The following is a 22,217-nucleotide window of genomic DNA, read 5'->3' as shown; positions in this document are numbered from 1 at the left end:
CTGGGCTGCGTGCTCTGATTGACGATTGACCGTAATGTTAACTGCGAATGTTTCATTTCTTCAGCGTTTAGTTCAATGCGAGAGTGGTGATTCGATGTTAAATGTTATCTTGCCAGCACCGTTGCTCTTTGTTTGCGCAGCATGAAGAACACAAAGGGAGACAGTGTTTGCTTGAGGCATTGGTGTGCGCCATTGTCATTGCCTCGCAGGGCACATCGCTTTGTCGCAGAAGTGATCAACTTTTATTCAATTATTCGTCTGGACAAGCCTAAACCAATTTCGGATTATGAGCCATGTCGTAGTGGTGGAGTACGGTATAATTTCGACCCTCTGGGATTTTTTAACGAACACCTAAATCTAATTACACGAACTTTTTTTGTATTTCACCTCAGCAGGAATATGGCTTCCACGCCCTGGATCGAATCCACGACCTCGAGCAATGCCATAGCCGAAATGTTACCGTGACGGGCGCAGAAGTGTTGTTATACTTACCATTAAAGAAATAAGCGCGAATTAAACACAACAGAGAGCAACGGTACCAACGACAGGCTCTAATCCAGAGCTGTTTATTCACCGGCATGGGCCGCCATATTCGTAGGCTATATTTCGAAGAAACGGCGCATGCTAGAGACAGGGTATCACGACCAAGTTGCCTCTACGTGGCTGTGAAGAAAAGCTTACTTTCTTTTATAAAAGCTGATAGACGGAATGCTGGTACGATTGCTCCCACACTTCTACTATAAATATGAGTGGTCAGTTCGGATTTATATTCTCATAGTGTGAGTTTGCGTTTGTTCTCCGTACTTTCTATTGTAATTGTGTATCTTTTGGGAGGAGGGGGGTGGGGTGAGGCTTTGCATTGCAAGTGTACACACGTACATTATACATTGCAGCGCATGTTGGCAAGACGCCTAACGAAGGACGGGCCGATTTTCGTCCCGGATCAGAAATTTTGCGCACGGGCTATAATGCGCAAGCATACTCGCTGATACATTGTTACGACCCTTCAATCAACAACATATCGCTTGCCGTGCCAGCCATATTCACAGGTTAATATGACTGACTTGCGGTCCCAGGGTAGCAAGACGATACAGACAAAAAGAGAGCACAAGCGCTGTAGTCTCCTCCGTCCTATCTGTACTCGGCTGGCTATCTCACACCTCGGAGGCCCTACGAGACCAACTAGAACTAATGTTGTCCGCGGCTGCTGTTCCTTAATCGGATTGGGCCTACCTATTAGAGAATCCTATATTCGCTATACCCTAATCCTGTGCCATAATTGCCTTTTTCCACTCAGGTGCGATGGAGGCTACGTGCAGATCGTGGACGGATACCGAGACTCGAACCAGTCGAACCGCGACGCTCCTGGTTTCTACTGCGGCGAGATCGACTCGCCAAAGACGTTCATTTCGGAGACGCCACACGTAAAGATTGTGTTCCACGCCGACGCCTACGGATCCGACACGTACATGCACTTCGACGCGTCGGTCAAACAGCAAGGCGAGGTGTCATCACGGTGAGTATTACTTCTTTGCTAACGCTACTGCTTCACCACACGGTCCATGATGCCGAGTTTGTTCATTTCGATTACTGACCAACCAGCATGACGCTTCTTTACTCAGTAAGTAACAGTATGAGCGCTAACATTTCAGCCTGGGGAATACAACAATACCGACAATGCATGTATCGTTTCCCATCTTTACCTGGGATTTTACCTGAATCTTCATTCCACAGTTTCATCCTATCATTAATGATTCCTAGTTAATTTGAAAGCTTAAATTGCGAATGTCGCCTATGTCCCAGTTTTTGACCAATCTTGACCATTCAGGCAATTTTACCTGTTCGTGTCGGCAATATGTACTCTGTCACTTAGGAGAGCTTCTCTGGTTGCTTGACTGCCATTTTCCCTTCACTTCTACTCAACTTGTACCTCTGCAAACATGTTTAAGGCCTCAATCATTCTCAAGCTAATCGTTCAGCAATGCTCTTTGTTTAGCGACCCTCATGCTTATAGCGATTGAGGCGGCGTGGTGTACGACAACATACTTATTATTTATTTGCTCGCTCAAGCTTTTCCGAATATTTTTCCTTTCATTTTGATTTAAGTAAAAAGTGTTCATTTCGAGCAGCTGACACCTTTATGCTAACTTTACCAATACATCTCGTGTACAGTTATTGCAGTGTTTTCCATTGCCAATTTCCGTTTCCCGAACTGACATTTCCGCCCCTTTTAAATTAATACATCTCATACCAAACTATGCGAGTGTTCTGAGCAACGTTTACAGTTCGCCGATCAGTTGCTAATATAGCTGTTCTACTCCATCATTATGGTTAGGACCTAGCAAATTGACCATTTACTAACTTTAATACATATCTCCTATTTATATTACGTTAAGCTCTGGAGAAACCTTCAGAACCTTCTCGAAACCACTATTTGATTAAGTGGCACGTGGTAGAGAAATACTCCACATAAACTTTCCTCTTTCTACTCGTACAACAGCGGGTTTTCTAAAGCCATTCCACAGGCTTCTGTATGCAACGGAATTTACGCCATCGCCTAGCATGACGGCGCCTTGACTACCTAGCCTGCCCATTCAGGACGAATGTGTGTTCATTTCTAATGCATTCGCCATCTTTACAGGAAGTGAATCTTCTTGCAGACTTTCGCTGAGCTTTATCTTACGGCGGCAGCAAAGTTAAGGCATTATGAAGTTTTATATTCGCATGCGCAGAAGCGCTACGTGCGTGAAGGTCTTGTGGCCTCCTAAGGCGCCCGCGCCAAATGTAGGCACCTAGTACGGAATTGTAGCTAGCAAGGAGCGACAATCGCGAGTTGGTTCCCATTCCCACTTGTCTTGAGCATACTTGACCGAAGTAGCGTTCATCGCCGCCAGTAGAGGCCGCTGTTGTAAAGATATAAAGGGCGCTAGAGGGAAAAATATCAGTTTTATTCTCTCAAACAATCTGGCGGGTACAATCGTAGAGAACGAGCATTCATGTTTCTTTTATGTCGACGACATTGTGTTGCTAGGTAACAAGCAAAGTGATATGCAACATCTGGATAATATGTGTGGAGCGGATGGAAAGAATTTAGGTCTGAAATTTAGCGTAAAAAATCAGGTAGCATGGTGTTAAATAAAACATAGAACATGCAGTGTCAATACTGGGCCAGGAAATACCTCGGCAAAAAGAATATAAATACCTTGGTATATGTATAAAACCAGGCAATATATATATGAAAACCCAGGAAAAAAAAAACATAGCAGCAAAGTGGAAGAGAAGTGCGCCCATAATTCAACGCAGAGCGATATGTGGGGTAGGGTATGTGGAAAGGTATGTGGAAAGGTGTAATGATTCTCCGGGGTACGCGGAAAGGTGTAATGGTTCTAGGATTTACAGTTGGGAATGCGGTTGCTTGCTTCAACTCAGGGGCACAATCTGGATTTGAATATAACCAAAGGTCAGTTGGACGCCTCGCATTGGACGCTTACGGGCAGATAACAAATGAATCAGTGCAGGGTGACATGGGCTGGACAGATTTTGAAGTGGGGGAATACTCACTGTAAAATTGAATATGAAGAACCACTAATGAAAATGAAGGAAGTAACTTGGCGGCTGGGAGAGTGTTCGGATACTTGCACAGGAAAAAAAGCATTGATCGACAGTCGAGGAAAAGAACTAGGAAGTTTACCAGCAAGTATGAGACTGGTATGGCAAAGAACATGGCAACAAATAACGCCAAGCCGGAAGTCAGATAGGCAGAGACAATCTCATCGGTGGCGGCAATGGAAAGTAAAACTGCTATGAGGAACTACATAAGAAGAAAAAGATGAATTCAGGAAAGAAACAATTTATGATAACTCAAAGGTTATTAATGAAAAGAAAATGAGACATCCAACGAAACGTTGCAAATTGCTACAAAAGAAACCCTCACGGGTTTCTTGAAAGAAAAAGCCTCGTCGCTGATGAAAAATTCTTCCTCGTCCTGGACTCAAACCTGGTACCACCGCTTTTCCGGTGCAGCCGCTCTACCATCTGAGGTAACAAGGCGGCTAGCAGATGGCAGGGCGAAGTCGAATCCATCAACTCAAAGCAAAGGCATCAGTTTGACGTAATAGTTCTGCGGAAACCCGCAAGGTGGAGAAAAGTAGTTAATAATGAGAAAATGAGACATCCACCCAAAAATAGTAAATTACTACAAAAGAAACGCATACGGGTTCCCCGAAAGGAAAAGCCTCGTCATGAAGAAAAATTTTTCGTGGTCCGGGACTCGAACCCTAGACCACCGCCTTTCCGGTGCAGCCACTCTACCATCTGAGCTAACCAAGCGGCTAGCAGCTTCCATATGTACGTACTGTGTGAACTGAGTGACTGCCGCTTGCTCACAAATGCCGGCGGGATCCTGAGGGTCGGTGATCTCTATTGCAGCGAGTCTACATATCTCCGTCGGGTCAGCAACGTAGTACGCGGCTTCCTTATTCCGCGCACACACAAGAAATAGGGCCTACGCGCTTGCGTTCTAAATTGACAAAGCATTGGCGGGCCTAACTGGGTGCGCGCGTCGCACCAGCCAACCGAAGACCGCCTCAACTGTGCATAGGTTGATGCTTAGGCTATCAATTTTTTCGATAACTGTGCGCCAATAGTGATCTGAACCTATCAGGACACTGATTGTCGCTGTCGTCCAATCGATCAGTCGATGCTCATCTGCGACAAGCATCTTCCGTTCACACAACTGTGTGAGGAGATCTTGTTCGATAGTTGAAGTCTTCCCGCTGCAGACTTCCAACGCGTCCACCGTGATGTCATGGGAGTCAAACCAACTATAATGTTTGAGTTTGACGCTTCGACAGCTGTAATGGTGGCAACACTTAGAAGTGCCAAACGTCAACGGGGAAAACTTTTCTGTTCCGAGAGAAGGCAGGTCGCGTCGAATAAACGTTCTCTGCTGCCGGTGTCGAGCAGTAAGCGAACACGGAATTTTTGTTGTGGTTTCCGTACGCGAACATTCTGGGCGTTTGCACCAGGACAGGTGCAGATGCAGAAATACTAAGTGGAGCACTTATCACTGACAACTTGTCACTTTTAGTTGTGTCATGCTTGGCAAGTGGATCACTGCTCTCGGTAGACTGGCGGTTGCTGTCTTGATTCCATGCGGCACAAAGTGCTGAAAGATAACATTTCGAGCAGTACTTGCACTTGAGCCATGTGGCATTGTGGCGCTTTCTTGCGACGTGTCTTTCTTTGCCGCATTTTTTAAAACAACAGTTTTAAACAACAATCGGCGACGAATCTCGTCGGTGGACTGTGTGACATGGCAGTCTTTTGTGGCCTGATCACGCTGATCACACAGGACAGAGCAGGGTTGGTCGTTCGATGTTCTAGTCAAGCTGCTTATGGCACCTTTTAGCCCAGGAGGACGTTTCCAGTGTCTACTAGGAGAATTAATAAAGTTGAAGTTGACATCCTGCGGCCAGTGCTAATACTGACGGTACCACTGGTGGTAGACGAAGTTCGCATCAACCGTGCTACGTGGAGGTGTTTTTCGATTGAAACCTTGAATAGGAGACCTGGCCCTCTTCTCTGTACTCGACTCGCATCTAGAGGAACTTCATGACCTGTCGCACATTCTCTTGCTGCGACCGCGGAGTAGCGCCGTCGTCGGCCTCAGTCTCCTTCATGCGTTGACGTAGATAATGGCAATACTTCTGGGGAGAGATTGCAGAAGGACACGATGAATTATGACCGCGTAATCTAACGCTGGAACTCGGAGGCTGACTGTCCATTTTGTCAAAGATTATTGTCGCGGGAACCACGCATGCGTGATTGATTACTTAGAAAATTGTCTCACTGATTTTGACGAAAGTTATGTTAACTTACTTTGGACCCGCTTTAAGGACATGTTTCATTCTTGCATTGATAAATTCATTCCAACTAAGAAAAAGCAAGTTTACAAGCAAACGCCATGGATCAATCGCAACATCCTTCATGTTGCCACATCAAGTACGCGGCACGTAGAGGAAGACGAAGACCTCGTGCATTGCGGAAGAGAAGGAGAGGTCCCTGCGCAATCGCTTTTCAGTTAGCCTGCAATTAAAGTGTCCTACACTTTTTATCACTTCCTGCTGCTTGTGAGTCATGACACTGGTGGAGGTGCTGGGGAAATGTTTTAGACGCATGTCAAAAGCCCCACAAAGTTCACGTGCCTATACACCCGTTCACTGCACAAGCCGTAGCCTACTATGTCTGTTGACCCTGAGGGTATCATAAATAAATAAATAAATAAATAAATAAATAAATAAATAAATAAATAAATAAATAAATAAATAAAAGCCCCTAATTTGGTCCACTACCCTGAAGTCTGCCTGTTACCACGTTTGCCCAAGCCGTGGAAGACCCAGGGCCCGCACAGGTGACTCTTTTAACTCCTCGATTTCCCTTGAGCTTCCTTGGCAATGCCTAACAGGATGCAGAAGACTGGCTCGAGGAATACGAGTGCGTAGCCAAGCTTAATGAGTGGCAGGCTGGACAGAACCAATCCCATGTGTATTTCTTTCTTGAAGACGGAGCCCGCACGTGGTTCGTAAATCGCGAGGGAATCTCGCCAAGCTGGGATGAGTTCCGCCGCCAGTTCCTCCATACGTATGGGAGCACCGAAAGGCGAGACGACGCGCAGCGTCTTCTCGAATCTCGAATTCAAAAGCCGAATGAAGCTGTTTCCATGTTCGCTGAGGACATGGCTTGTCTTTGTTGTCGAGCAGACCTCGATAGGGCCGAGGCAATAAAATTCGGCCACCTCATGCCTCGCGTAAAGGAGCAGCTGTTCGCCGGTCTTGTGCGGAAGCCGACGACGAGCGTCGACGAATTTATTAATGAATCGACAGCCATAGAGCGCGCGTTACGCCTACGCACCCGCCAGTATGATCACCTGAACAGCAGTGGACCGGTAAGAGCCACAGCGGTGGTGGTCACATACGAGGGTTCCTTACACCGGCGGATACGCCAAAGTGTTCAGGAAGAAAGTAAGAAGCTCATTGCCATGCAAAATGAATACCGAGCTGCGTCGGTAACTCACGTTGTGCACCAAAAAATAAAGCCACTGTTTGCGGTTCCCGAGACAAATTCCCAGAGATGGGAGCCCAGCTACGCAAATGTTGTCCGTCGACCGCCACCTCCGATGCCGACGCCACAGTCACATTCCCAGACGTGGCAGCCCAGCTACGCAGATGTACGTCGCCCGCCAGCTCCGATGCTGACGCCGCAGTATCACCAGCAGTCAGCATCGGCATCCCTTTGGTACCATAGGGAACAACCGACGTGAGCACCGCTTCGCAGAACCGACATTTGAGGGAGAGCTGACTACAGGCCCTTCTACTTGCACTGTGGGGAAGTGGGCCACATCTGCCGTCATTGCCATTATCGCGTCAAAGGGTGCGAAGCGTTCCCATCCACTGCTTCTGTCCGTGCTTTTGACGGCAGCCAAGCCAACATCAATGCCACTTCGACAAGCTGGCAAGCCTATTCTTCCGGTTACCGGGTGCGCTCCTCTTCTCCGGGACATTGTTTTCCAGCTGTAAGACGCAGTTCCACCGACGTCGCCTGAGGGCGATCTCTCAGCCCTCGCCGGGGCAATTGAAGGCCGCGACCTCATGGGGGAAGGATGGCACACGTCGAAGGGCCGAAAATCCTCCATTGTCGTCGAACGAGAATTCGATACAGCCGGATAATTTCACGACAGACGGGATTGTTAGCGCCGATGTTACTCTATCGATTGACGGCCACGACATGACGGCAGTAGTAGACACTGGCGCGGACTTTTCAACCGTAATTGGAAAGCTGGCGGACCGACTTCACAAAGTGAAAATGGAATGGTCAGGGCCGCGCATTAGAGGCGCTGGAGGCTAACTACTCACACCGACTGGCAAGGGTCAACATAGGGGATTCGTCATTCGTCGCAAATATTGTTATTCTCCCCGACTACTCCAAAGTTGTAATCTTAGATATGGATTTATGCGAGTCCGGCACCATCATCAATATACCAGAAGGTATACTAACCTTTTCTGGGGACGAAAGTGCAGACCTACAATGCCAGTCTTGCGGATTATAGACGACGTGACCGTACCACAGTTATCTTGCCGCGTTGTTTCCGTGAGATGCGACACAGAGTACGATGGGTGAGGTATTGCCGAGCAGATAATCGCGCTTTTGCACACTTAAGGTATTGCCACGCCCAGAAGTTTCGTGAAAGTAATGCATGAGCAAACAGAACTACTGCTGACAAACTGCAGCAAGCAACGACGACACATTGCAAAAGGCGCAGCAGTTGCTTACCTCGATGAGATTGCGGAATTCGGTGAATGCTTTGCATTACAACAAGGAGAGCAAGACGCTTCGGCACTGTTGCCTGTTCTTGACGTGAGCGTGAGCTTATTACCAGTGGAAAGGCAGCGCCTTGTGGACCTGCTTGCCCAATGTCGCGATTGTTTCTCGTTGACATCCAGAGTTGGTCAGACGCAACTGACGAAGCACCGGACTATGAAGGAGGAGACTGCGAGACCAACCCGACAAAACCCGTACCGTGTGGCACAAAAAAAAAAACGGGACGCGATCCGAGAGCAAGTTAAGAAAAAGCTCGACGACGATGTTATCCAACCATCAAAAAGCCCGTGGGCATCGCCGGTAGTGATGGCGAAAAAAAGACGGCAGTCTAGGGTTTTGTGTCGACTACTGTAAGCTGAACCGGGTCACAAAGAAATACTATACCCTTTACCGCGTATCGACGATTCTCTCGACAGGCTGACACGTGTCCGCTACTTCTCGTCGATGGACCTCAAATGTGGCTATTGGTGAATCGAGGCTGACGAGCGAAACAAAGAAAAGACTACTTCTTTAACGCCTGATGGCCTTTACGAATTCAAGGTCATTCCTTTCTGTTTATGCTCAGCTTCAGCAACTGTTCACCGACTCATGGATATGGTTCTCTCAGGCCTGAAGTGGCAGACATGCCTAGTATACCTCGACGACGTCATAGTTTTTTTTTTGAAACGTTCAAGGAACACCTGAGACAGCTGCTGGTGATTCTACAAACGATCTGGTCCGCCGGCTTATCACTGAAAGCAGAAAAGTGTCAATTTGGTTTCGAGGAACTCCAGTTCTTAGGTCATGTTGTAAGTCATCAAGGCGTCCGCTCTGACCCCGACAAGATCACGGCCATCGCAAAGTTTTCAGTGCCACGGGCAAGAACGCAGTGGGGCGTTTCCTAGGCCTCTCCTCGTATTACCAAAGATTTATAGCCAATATTTCACACATAGCTTCACTCTAACGCGCCTTACAAGAGAAGACGTTGCCTTCGTGTGGGGCGAAGAAGAACAAGCAGCGTTTAATGATCCCGGACAATGCCTGGAAACACCTCCTGTACTGGCTCGCTTTGACGAGGACGATCCTACCACGATTCATACAAAGGCTAGCAACGTAGGTCTAGGCGCTGTGCTCGTGCACTGGCAAGACTCAGACGAGAGAGTCATTGCATACGCAAGCAGGACGCTCTCATGTGCTGAGACTAATGACTACCGCAGAAAAGGAATGCCTTGCAGTGATCTAGGCACGGACGCTGAAGCTTTCTCTCAACGTGCTGAAGGAGCGAGACAACTCGCCCGCGTCAGAATCGCCCGACAACAGGACTACGACGCTCGACGCTACACTGTACGTTGCGGCTACATCACATATCAGCCAGGTGATAAAGTGTGGGTTTGGAGTCCCATCCGTTGGCGAGTGCTTTCAGAAACGCTACTCATGCGATACTTTGGTCATTCTAGTGTCATTCTACGCCAGACCGCAGCGCACACGTTTGAACTTAGGGTGGATAGCCCATCTCCGGTCTACGTACCCGGGAATTCCTATTCTCGTGGGTGGAGACTTCAATGCCCCACATACAGAATGGGGGTACAAGTACAACTCCCGAAGAGGATGCCAAGTTAAAAACATCATGAGCGATGCCACTTTTACACTACTGAACCATCACGCTGTGGCTACCTGTGCTGTACCCGTAGTATCTAGAACAAACGCTCCAGACCTCACGTGGTGGTTGGGTCCTGCAATGCCGCAGTGGCGGGTGGAACCAGATACATGGGGCAGTGATCATATGCCCATAATGATTGGTTTGCACAGAACGTGCATAAAGAAAATTCGACGACGAGTAACAGTTACGCATTGGGATAAGTTTCGGGAATCATCGATTGATAAAGTACCCTCAGAGCCCTCAGAAATTCTTCCCGCTTTGCAAGAACTGCTACGGAGGAACACCACTGTAACCACAGTTGACGAGGAATAACCTCAACCGGACCTCACCCTTTTGCAACTTTGGGCAAAGCGACGTCAGGCAGAATTGTATGCGTCGAGGAATCCCGATGCACCAGGTAGCCGTGCACGTGCTAACCATATAGCGGCGAAGGCGCGTCAGCACGAAAAGCAACTTTCTCGACGACGATGGTATGAGTGGTGCGAGAATCTTGGATCGGGCATTGGAAACAGAGCACTTTGGCGTACGTTCCGGTCAATGGAACGCGGTCATAAGCAGCCTGACCCTGCAGCGAGCGTTAGGTTAGCGATGCAGAGTTCGCCACATCAATTTGCAGAACACGCTGCTAGAGCGTTTTTCCCGAAATACGATCAAGCGTCACCTATAAACTGCCCCGAAATTGATGAGTCCAAATCCGAAATATCCAGCCCTTTCAGCATGGCCGAACTAATAGCGGCGATTGAAACTTCGAAGCAACGAACGACACCTGGTCCCGATGGTATTCCTTATGAGGTTTTCAAGAACATGGAAGGAGCAGCTCTCGACGCACTTCTTCAGGCTATTAATAAAGTATGGGAGACTGGAAACGTTCCACCTGATTGGAAGCATTCAATTGTTGTTGCGATTCCGAAACCAGGAAAGTCTCCAAATAGCCTGCAGTCTTTACGCCCAATTTCACTAACCTCCACTGTCTGCAAACTCGCTGAAAAGATGCTGGCCACACGAGTTTCCTGGTGGCTTGAACGCCACGATAAATATCATCCTGCTCAAATTGGATTCCGTTCTTACTTGGGAACTGAAGACGGACTTTCTATGTTATCAGACGATGTTTTACAGGTTTCTCCACACAGTCACGCTGTACGCACGGTAGTAGCAACAGACATAACGAAAGCTTATGACAATAAAGACCATGAAATCATTATATCCAACCTCATCGACCTGGGACTTCCACCGCGGGTGATAAGATTCATCTACTCATTTCTTCAGAATCGCACATTTGCGATTAGAGTAGATGGAAGGCAAGAAGGATACTTCACATCGAACAGAGGAGTCCCACAAGGTTCGGTTCTGGCTCCTCTTCTCTTCAACGTTGCTCTAATACCTCTAGCCTGGCAACTACATCGGATTCCAGATGTGAGGTTCTTAATCTATGCGGATGACGTCACTTTGTGGTCCGTGCATAAAGATATCTCTAGACAAGCTCAACAGCTTCAAGAAGCCCTTGATGTGCTGAACAACTACGCTCGGAAAGCAGGATTGGACATTTCCGCCCAAAAATCAAGCTATGTTGTGGTGGCCAACAAGAAAGGACGCACAAGAATCACGCAGCACCCCTTTACATTTAGACTCGGCGCAGTGACAATCCCTGAGGCTTCTGAGGTCCGCATACTGGGTCTCGATATTCACCAATCCGGCAGTGGTGCACACTGGCTCCGTAAAACCAGACAGAGTTCGTCAAAAACACTTCACCTTATTCGTCGCATTGCAGCAAAAGCAGCTGGAGCTCGTACTGACGTAGCTCGACGGTTGGTGCGTGCAGTCTTGCAGCCACGGATATTATATCAAGCTCAATTTCAACGGCTGACTTTGGCACAGCTGGCACAGTTGGAGACGATTAATCGTGATGCTATGCGCACAATCACAGCACTGCCCCGCATCACTCCGATACCAACCTTACAGGAACATGCCCAGCTCAACACAATTGCAGAGCTCATTTTGCAACGTGAAAAAGCACGTGAAATAAAAAAGCAACTTATTCCGGCTGTCGCTGCGTTGCATGCTCATTTTCAACGCGGCTCTCGGATTGACAATCAGCCCTATTCAATGCCTCCCTGGGAATTCACCAGCATCACAACTAATAAGCCAACGAGGTTACGTCGCCGCGATACAACAGGTATTATTGACGAACACAACATCGTCGATGCATCATGCGTTAACACCTGCCAAGTCTATACGGATGCTGCCATTCTCCCAGACGGCGGAAGGACATCATTCCTGAGTACTACGCATAATTCCATCAGCGGCCACCAGCGCTATTTATCTACAGAAGCCAGCGCTCTAGTATGGAACTTCAAGCCATCCACGACGCTGTGCAAGATGCGACATCTAAGCTGCCTACCATCAAGCAACTAGATATCTTCACTGATTCTTTAGCGGCTATCCAGGAACTCAAGAAGGTTGATAAGGCGATGGAAATCTGCGAGACAATACACACTATGAATTGTAAGACATCTACTTGCGTCAAGGTACACTGGATTCAAGGCCATTCAGCGAACCCTCACAACATTGCTGCTGACCAGCAGGCACACTGCCTTCCTAATCCTGATCCTCCACCTATTCCCCTCCCACCCCAACCCCGTAACTCGCTGCGAGCCCGTAAAAATGTTCTCCGGCAGGACACACGCGCTCTTATCCCACCGTGTGTCTGCTCCCTCCCCCTTCACCTTACTAGGGCGGAGGAAGTTGTGCTTAGGAGGCTTCGGGCCGGGGTGGCCCTTACACCGGCTGTTGTCTCAAGGTGGAACTTGTCGCATTTACCACTGGGTGCTACGTGTCCATACTGCTCCGTTCCTGTTGTGGAATCAGATGCATACAACCTAATATGGACATGTACGCGTTTACAATCGGAACGCTCGCGTCTCCTACTGGAAGCCGGCCTCCGCTACAGTGTGACAACCAGCTATGACCGCTGGATACATGACAACAGATTCTACAAAACAATGCTCCAATTCATACACAACACAGGCCTCACAGCACACATATAATACACATATACAGTCCAAGAATTATGCCTTAAGGGCAAGCCTTATCGCAAAAAAAAAAAAAAAATTACGGTGCCTCCGCGACCTGAACTATGAAATCACTGACAGTCCTGGTTCCTCTAGGGCGTGCCAACGTCCACCAGAAGTCGTGCACATTGTGCACATGAAGCCCTATTGTACTGAATAAAGTGACCACACCTCGTCTGACACATCTTCCTTCCTGTGGGTGGACATCGGGACGACGCCCTCTCTCTGGAGGGAGCCAAATGCCACATCCAGTACGCGGCACGTAGAGGAAGACGAAGACTTCGCGCATTCTCAAAAAAAAGAAGAGGTCCCTGCGCGATTGTTTTTCAATTGGCCTGAATAAAAATGTCCTACCCTTTTTATCAGTTCCTGCTGCTTGTGAATCGTGACAATATGAAACGTAAAATAAGAGATTAAAAAAGGCCCGTATGCAGCCAAACCTAATAGCTGAAGCACAAGACAAGCTTGCACTTGCCGTGCATAGATCAAAAGATTATTATTTTAACTCGTCTCTGCCTACTATATTACAAACGATCCAAGTAAATTTTGGAATTACATTGCCGCGAAGAAGAAACCAATATTCCGAATGACAATAAAGGACAGATGGTTGCGGAGAAGGTTGAACTTGCTCATCATTTAAATATCGTTTTTCACACTGTCTTCTCGAATCCCAGCGATTCTTTACGTAACTGCCCAGTGTACCATCCGTTTGATGTGAATTCTATATCGTATGCTGGTTTACTCTCTATGGTGCTGATCCTAAAACTGCATTGTTCATGTGGGGCTGATAATATCGCTAATTTATTTTTCCGTGGATATGCTGTAACCTTATCAAAGTTTCTTGTTATAATATTCCATGATTCACTATTGTCGTCTGGGTTACCGAGTGATTGGAGGACAGGCCGATTAGCACCCATTCATAAAAACGGAGACCATCTACTTGTAGAAAATTACCGTCCTATTTTTTTAACGTCATCGTGCTGCAAACTCATCGATCATATTATAACAAAAAGCATAACCAAATATCTAGAAAAGCATTCAATTATATCTAACTTTCATCACGGGTTCAAAAGAGGGTATTCGACTGCCACACAGCTTGTCACTGCAGTTCATTCCTTTGCATCAATCCTTCAGAGGAACGGGCAAATAGACATAATTTTCCATGACTTCCGTAAAGCGTTGGATACGGTCCCTTATGATATGCAGGAATTCGTCAGATGTTTATCTCTTGAGTTTCTGCTTATTTGTCTAACCGGAAACAATTCGTTGAGATAAATGGTGAAAAATTGGGCTGCCTTTCGGTCACATTGTATGTTCCCTAGGGCAGTGCACTCTGTCCTCTTCTTTTTGTTCTATAAGTTAATAATATGGTTAACACGGTTGAAGGTGCTCTACAGATTCGATTATTTGCGGATAAATGGTGCTCTTTAAAAATATTGTTTCTCTCTATGATCAAACTAGTTTATATTGTAGGCTAAATAACATACTTGCATGGTGCAGGTGCTGGGGAATGACACCAAACACAGATAAAAGCGTACTACTGCGAATGACACATAAGAAATCACCCCTGCTTTTTGCATATAAGTTAGGTCCATCACCTATTCATGAAGTCACTAGCTATGAGTGACCCTAGGATTCACTACCTGCAAGTGACCCTTAACAATCTGATCACACAACTAACACTTGCGCTTCAGCCTTCAGAAAACTATGCCTGTCAAGACACAAACTTAAAAATGCCCCATCTAATCTTAAACTGTTATGCTACATCTCCCTAATTAGACCTAAGATGGAATATGCTTGCATAGTTTGGGATCCATGCACAAAAACGAATACCAGTAGTGTTGAGAGAATTTAGAGAAGAGCGGTCACATTTATATTTAACAAGCTTTCCAGATGTGATTCCCCCACCGAATTTATGGAAATTAATAGCCTTGAACCACTCAAACTTTGATTTGTTTCATTTATTCGATTTATTGGTTTCCATTTACACACACCTGTACAGAGGAGTGGTAAATGGAAGTCGATGAGGGAAAACAGCCGCACAGACGCGGCTTGAGGTAACTTCACCCCCTTAGGTACCATATGGCTGCACGGGGTAACACATCCAGCACCATATAAATTGCATTTATATAATGACCATAAAACATTGCAGTTATACAATACTTGAAAAGCAGTGAAATGTTTCCACAAGTAATAAGAATGCAAAACACACTGCGGGATCGAAATAATGAAAATATATACACTTGGTGACGTCGACAAAAAAGAAGTACATAACACATTATAACACAAACGCGCTCTGAAGAAGTGAAAGCAATTGAGTTTTAACTTCTGACAGCGATAAATCATGTACATTGTAGCCTGCTCTATCATATCAATTCAGTAATCTTGGAAGGCTGTTACACAACATTTGACAACCATAGCTAGTTCTAGAGCGCGGAACCTTCCATACTTCAGGTGTGCGAGTTCAATAACGGTATGAATTGACGCATAGTTTTGCAAGTTCTTCAAGTAAAACATTGTTACATTTGGTACTAAAGTAATACGCGCGTAATCGTCTGCAGTTATAGATTTTATGGGCTGTAGCAATGTTGTATTTCTCAAAGAGGTTTTCAGTATGGGCGAAAAACGGTGCATTAGCGATGACAGGTATTATTTTCTTCTGCATACGAAACAATTTACTCAAGGTACACTCAGCTGTGGTGCCCCATACAAGATGCCCACAATGCATGTGAGGCACACATGAGGCATCATAAATTAATAATTTTACAGAGACGGGTAAAGTATATCCGTAGCGATTTAAAACACCTGTTATGCGGCTAAGTTTTTGGAGTACAAAGCTTACATGGTCGTCCCATTGCATAGTACTTGTGAACTGTACCCCTAACACCTTTGCAGGAAGAGCAAGTTCTATATTTGTGGATCTTTAGATGTTAGATCTGAAGGAAGACTCATGTCTTTGGTATTAAAATTCCGAACTTTGTTTTCGCCGTATTTACTTTTAGACAGTTCTCTTTGGACCAATACGATAGGCTTCACAAGAAATCATTTGCCATAGTAATTAAATTGGTGCAAGCACCGGACAAGAAGAAGACACTTATGTCATCTGTGTAAATTATAAATTTCGCCTTTTCGTAGATGGAAGTAATATGGTTCGCATATAAGTTAAAGAGCAACGGGCCCAAAATGCTACCCTATGGGACGCCACAAGATATTTCTGTGGTTACCTATGTATTGTGGCCTACAGAAACAAACTGGCGTCTGTTATTAAGATAAGATTTTATTTACTGAAGTGCAATACCTCTAATCCTATAGTTCTCTAGTTTGTCGAATAAATGTTGTGTATATTATGGTCCAACGCCTGTGCAAAGTCGACAAATATGCCAATTGTTAATAGGTTATGTTCGAAGTTCTGCAATATAAATTTCTGTTGATCGAGAAGAGCTAATTCAGTCGACCTGTTTTTACGAAAACCAGAAAGCAGCAATACGGTGGAATACAAAACTAGCTTGTATTGGTTGAACCGGTGCCCACAAAAACAGGCTACACTTATACTACAACGATAGCGGCGAACACGGTCGGCGATTGTCGGAAATCTGATCAGCGCGACAAGCGCATCGGCTTTTATAGAGCAGTCGTCGAATGTTCCAGACTAATCGTTCGGACCCGCGTGCCTTCCACAAAGTTCTACATCATTCGCGTCAGGTGATGAAATCAGATAACATAAGGTTCGGCGACAACAGACAAGCGGATAGAAGCATCGATAACTTTCCAGAAACTTCGGATACTTGCAGGCGCGTCCCACAGTACGCGATTACATTTGTTAGGCGGCGAAACGTGGTTGCCCGATAAAGATAAGTACACGTGTCAATATTGAGCATTAGAATTTATCTTGTATTTTTCACAAAAGGAAGACAACTTAAAACTTAAAATAATTTTTTCAAGACCTTTGAAGAAACAGAGAGGATCGAGATCGGGTGATAATTTTTAATATCTGATTTCTCGCCCTTTTTAAATAATACTACTACCTTAACAACCTTCATATTTTCTGGAATTCAGCTGTATAAATGCAAAAATTATAAATATGTGTCAAAATAACGGCTATATTGTATATGACAAATTTTATCGGTTGAATCTGTAGACCATCAGAATCACAGCTGCGAGATGTTTTGAGTGTTAGGTATACAGAACACACATCCGAAGGTATGACTGGCTGAAAAAATATTGTGTTGGCGTTTGGAGTATTGTGCCAATAATGCGGCATGGGATTATTGAGCTCAACGTCTCTGTGTGCAAAATAATCATTGAAGGCGTTCACCAAATACTCCTTTACCAACAACCTACCGTTTAAAATAATTTGTTAATTTGGACCACTCTTCTGATTTCTATTCATAACAGCATTTAGTCTATTCCATAGTTTTTTTTACTCGCTCTTACAAGACGAAAACATCTGCAGAATATATGCATCACGTGCTTTCCGTAGCTCTTTGGTTAATTTGTTACGAAACATCGTAAATGTTTTTCATCCAGAGGCTCTCGAGTTTTGACAAATTTGGCATATAGTTTATCACGCTTCTTCATCTTTTTACAAAGAGCATTCGTTAACCATGGCTTTCTGAGACATTTTTCTTTTCTGTTAAGTTTGTAAACAAAAAGTTTTTTTTTTTACACGGCAACAATCCACCTAAGAAAAATATTGTTAGCTAGCTGATTCAGCATCATGTTCCTGTAAGACATCATCCCAGTTAATTTACTTCAGCTCTGTTTGAAGAGATGTTAAGGTATTCTCGGTTACTTTCATGAAAGTTCCGTTTGTATCTCTGTGCGAGGTGCTAGCTATTCTAGTTTTGACAAACATGCAAATAGGAATAGGGCCACTTATAGCACTACTCAAAACAGCACTTATGATACACTGAGGAGAGCAATTCGTTATAAACAAATTAGGCTTCGTTTCCGTATTTCCTTTTATTCCATTGCTGGAGTGAATTGTATTTATACAAATATTTTCAATGAATGCCATCTCAAAATTAGACCGGCGTACTGTATCCACGCCAACATTTACATTGAAATCTCCCCCAATAATTACGTTTAGGCGGTTTTCATTAGGAAATGATACCATATCATCGAAAAATTCAAGAAAATGGGCAAGAACACCCTCAGGAGGGTGGTAGCATACACCGAAGATGTCTTTCTCTGAATGAACAGATAGCACTTCGTAATCGCTCGTTGTACGCGAAAAATTAGGAAGTATATCACAAGGTGTATGGTCAGAGAATAATAGGGACACACCTCCCCCGCGTCTTGTTAACTTATTAAGAGAGAGAGAAGAAACGTTATTAATGAATGGCCGGCAGTTTCGTTGTGGTGGCCCCAGGTGGCGGCTCCAACTCCTTGGACTCGGGCGTCATCTTTGGCTTGCCGGACGGCCCAGAGCTGGTCTGCCAACTCTGAACTTTTGATTTAAGGTAAAATTTTTTCCTGTACAGAAGCTGCAAAATGGGACTATCACTCGTATACCAGGTATCGCTTATCATAAGAACGTCACCCAGCTTATCTATCCCTACAAAATTGATTTCCAGTTCTTTTATTTTGCTAGAAACGGTTTCAGCGTTAATATGAACGCAACTAATTCCCTTTTGTTCAGCTTCTATGAGGGCAAACGATTCTTGTTTAAGAAGCGACCCTACGTGATTCATGGTGCTCAAAAAAAATTAACAGCAAGGCACATTACCAAGGAATACTAAGTAAGAGTCGAGAGCTCGTCCTCGTGCTTAATGACTACAGACTGGGCACCATGTTTTTGGCATACGAGTACATGCTTATTCGCGTGCCGTGCATACTTATACCCGGAATGTTTTGCCCATTCCTTAGCGGCAGCCAGGAGTTTTATGGATCGAGTGGTTGTTCTCGGCAATGAAAACTTTCATCGAACTATCTCTGAGTGATCGTTTCTCAGGAAGCCAGGCATTTCGCAGCTCCTGACGCGCGAAGCGCACAATAATGCCGCAGGTCCTGTCCGACCTAGCTGGCAGCCTCTGTATAGCCACAACGTCCTACTCCGCCAAACATTCGGTGTTAAGTTGCTGTGCTATTTCGTTCACCTTACATAAGAAGTTCTCGCCTTCAGTCTCAGGAACTTCATGAAATTCTAGGTTCAGGCGCCTGCTGTGCCAATCAAGGGCGTCAACGCCATCCGAAGCTTACTAAGGTCCTCAGGGGCTCGAGCCCTTTCCATGTTTTCCACCCTACGCTTTACATTGTTGATGCCTTTTTCGTGACACTCCAGACGTCTCTTAATTTTATCAAAATGTTCTGATAGCCATTTGGATAGATTGCTCAATGCCACTTACTTGGCAAGTCCAAAATCAAAGTGAGCTTCTTATCCAATTCTGCCAGCTACACCATGATTTCTGAATCTTTTACCTGACCCTGTACAGGCACAACAGCTTTGCCTTCTTTCCCTTGACATGTCTCACACTTCCAATTTTTCTTGAAGGCTCCTTGTTTGGCATCATTCACGCCCGAACACTGTCCAATATGAAAACGAAATCCGCAGTCGGAACACGTCAGAGCTGAGTCATGCTGGCCGATAACTAAACGACACCTGCAACATCGGGACATTGTAGGCAGCTTTTACGTATAACCACAATCACCAGCACACGAGAGAAATGGTAGGGCTACACTGGCTAAAATGCATGAAGGATCGACGCAGATAATCAGTTTGGCAGCGTACGCAGACAAGCAGTTTGCCAGAAGCAGCAGTGCAGCGCAAAAATAGGAAGGTTAAAATTAGAGAGATAGACCAACTTGTATAACAGAGGACCGTTCAAGCTTTCGTGCACGATGCGCTCCACCGCTGCAGCCAAAATGACGCGAGCCGCCTCCCGCTGAGCTGGCCGTTTTATATGCTCGTGTTTAACTTATTTTCAGGAGAGGTGACAGCACAGGCAGCCAGGTAGTCTCGAGGGGATCAGATCAAACATGAGGTTTCCCTGTTGATGAAAGGCGGGAATGTCCTTGAAAGGTAGAAACATCCACGATAATCCTCCAGAGCAGCAAGAACACAGCCCACGACGCCCAGCCAAGTGGTCTGTAGCAGTATCTGTAAAACAGAGAACCGTTCAAGCTTTCGTGCACGCTGCGCTCCATCGCTGCAGCCAAAATGACGCGAGACGCCGATTATGCCAACCTAGAAGAAAGAAACAGAGGCTTTAATTCCTTACACTGCTTCACACCAACAGTTTATCTCTCGACCCATCTGAACATTTATCGCAGTTATCGACCGGAACTCCACGCCACCGTAGACATGATGCATTAACCCCTTACTTTGCTAGAACAATCACATATGTTTTCTTTTTTTTCCTGGAACTGTAATCGAATGGAATTGCATAATTGAATCAACTTCCTAATCTTGTAATTTCATCGTTGTGCTTGATTTGTCAATCTGATTTTCGTTGTTTGTGCCATATGTCGCCCTCCCCGCTGGGACCACGTGTCCGCAGCCATTATTAAATAAAAATAAAAAAAAATACCTGAGAAGGCTGATCAATGGCCCGCGATGGCAAGCAAACTGTCAATGTGGTCGCCAACGAGCGCGGTAGGGCGACGGAACCTTTCCCTGGGGATTTTCACCGCTACCGTGTAGTTGGCTTTCGCCAGGCACACACATTTGATAGCACGCTTCGCTATTCCGGTTACGTATGCTTTTAAATACGAAAACTTCTCTATGCCGCACAGCTCGCGCTTGTTCTGAGCCGTGACCTCGAAATGGTCCCAGAAGACCTGCCGCTCGCGTAATTCTCCGAGTATTTGTAATTTCGCTAGGGAACGTCGGCGCATAGATGCCCGGGAACGTGCTTTAGTGAAGACGCCTTGGGTAGCAGTTTATTTATTTATTATTTATTTATTTATTCATTCATTTATTACAAAAAATGGTTTTAGAGCCCGAGGGTATTATAAAAAAGTGTGGTTTATACATATTCAAGTGTGCAGTAATACAATTTATGAAAATACGAGTTAACAAAGTAAGTAATCTTGAATGGCACTTCTGAAGTGCTCGTCAATAAAGCCAGCGACGGAGGCTGGAAGTGGGTTCCATTCTGCGCTGGTTTTGACGATGAAAGAACTATTATATAATGAGTTAGTTCGGCAAAATGGTACACCAAACTTTAACTTGTGGTCCGCACTTGATGAAACGAACGTCGCTTGAAGAAAAAGATAACTTTTTAACGCTTCATTTTGATGATAATATTTGTAAACTAGAAAGAGAAGAAGACAGTTACGATGTAAAGACAGATCGCGCAAGTTCAGTGTGTTCTTCACTATGGATACAGAAGTGTAGGGGGAATAATGTGACAGTACGAACCGGGCTGCGTGATTCTGAGCAGATTCGAGGGTAGCGATTAGTATGGACGACTGACTTGAGTCCGAGATGCAAGATAATATTCTAGTTTTGGACGGGTTATAGCTTTATACAGAAAAACGTTTTAAGGAAGATGGCACTTTGGGAAAGTTACGACATGGGTAGCCTACATTAGCAGGTACCGTAATGAACGTGCATGTTCCAGGATAGGTGGTTAGTAATAGTAATGTGAAGGTATTTGTAGGAGTTATCGCAATTGAAGAGGACTCCTGTAAGATAATAGGTGTAGCTTGTGCTGGGAAGGTAGCGGGTTATTCTCATGGTTTTAGATTTATTAACGTTTAACTGCACAAACTGTTTTTCACAACGTAGGGATAAATGATCTAAATCTTTTGGGACCCTTAGTTAATAGGATCAGCTTGTTATTTCGTGGTAGATTACGGGATCGTCTGCAAAAAGCTTAACTGATGAAAGAACAATACTATCAGGAATATCATAAATATATACAAGAAACAGTAAACGGTCCAGTAAACAACCGTGTCGTGCGCCGGACCTAACAGAAGAAAGAGTAGAAGAATAACCGTTAGCATTTACATATCGGGTTTGGTTTAAGAGGAAGTATTTAATCCGGGGAAATACGACATTGTCAATATTAAGTTTATTAAGCTTGAAAAGTAGTAAGTCATGTGGTACTGAGTGAAATGTCTTTACGAGCTCGACAAAAATGCAGTCTATATCGAAGACGAGTTCAGTAGCTATAGATGAATCATTA

At 45.2% G+C, this 22,217-nt stretch overlaps 1 protein-coding gene across 1 annotated transcript in view; it reads left to right on the top strand.

Moving 5' to 3' along the window:
* LOC142590696 (uncharacterized) overlaps positions 1–22,217 on the top strand; it is a 512,892-nt gene that overhangs the window by 216,170 nt on the left and 274,505 nt on the right. The window contains exon 3 of the mRNA XM_075703114.1: positions 1,298–1,516. Within this exon, the coding sequence (XP_075559229.1) occupies positions 1,298–1,516 (219 nt within the window). The remainder of the gene's footprint in view (positions 1–1,297; positions 1,517–22,217) is intronic.

Source organism: Dermacentor variabilis, chromosome 8 (genome assembly GCF_050947875.1).
Source record: "Dermacentor variabilis isolate Ectoservices chromosome 8, ASM5094787v1, whole genome shotgun sequence".
Taxonomy (NCBI): Eukaryota; Metazoa; Arthropoda; class Arachnida; order Ixodida; family Ixodidae; genus Dermacentor; species Dermacentor variabilis.
The sequence above is the reverse complement of the archived record's forward strand: the minus strand, read 5'-3'. Positions and strand labels throughout refer to the sequence as shown.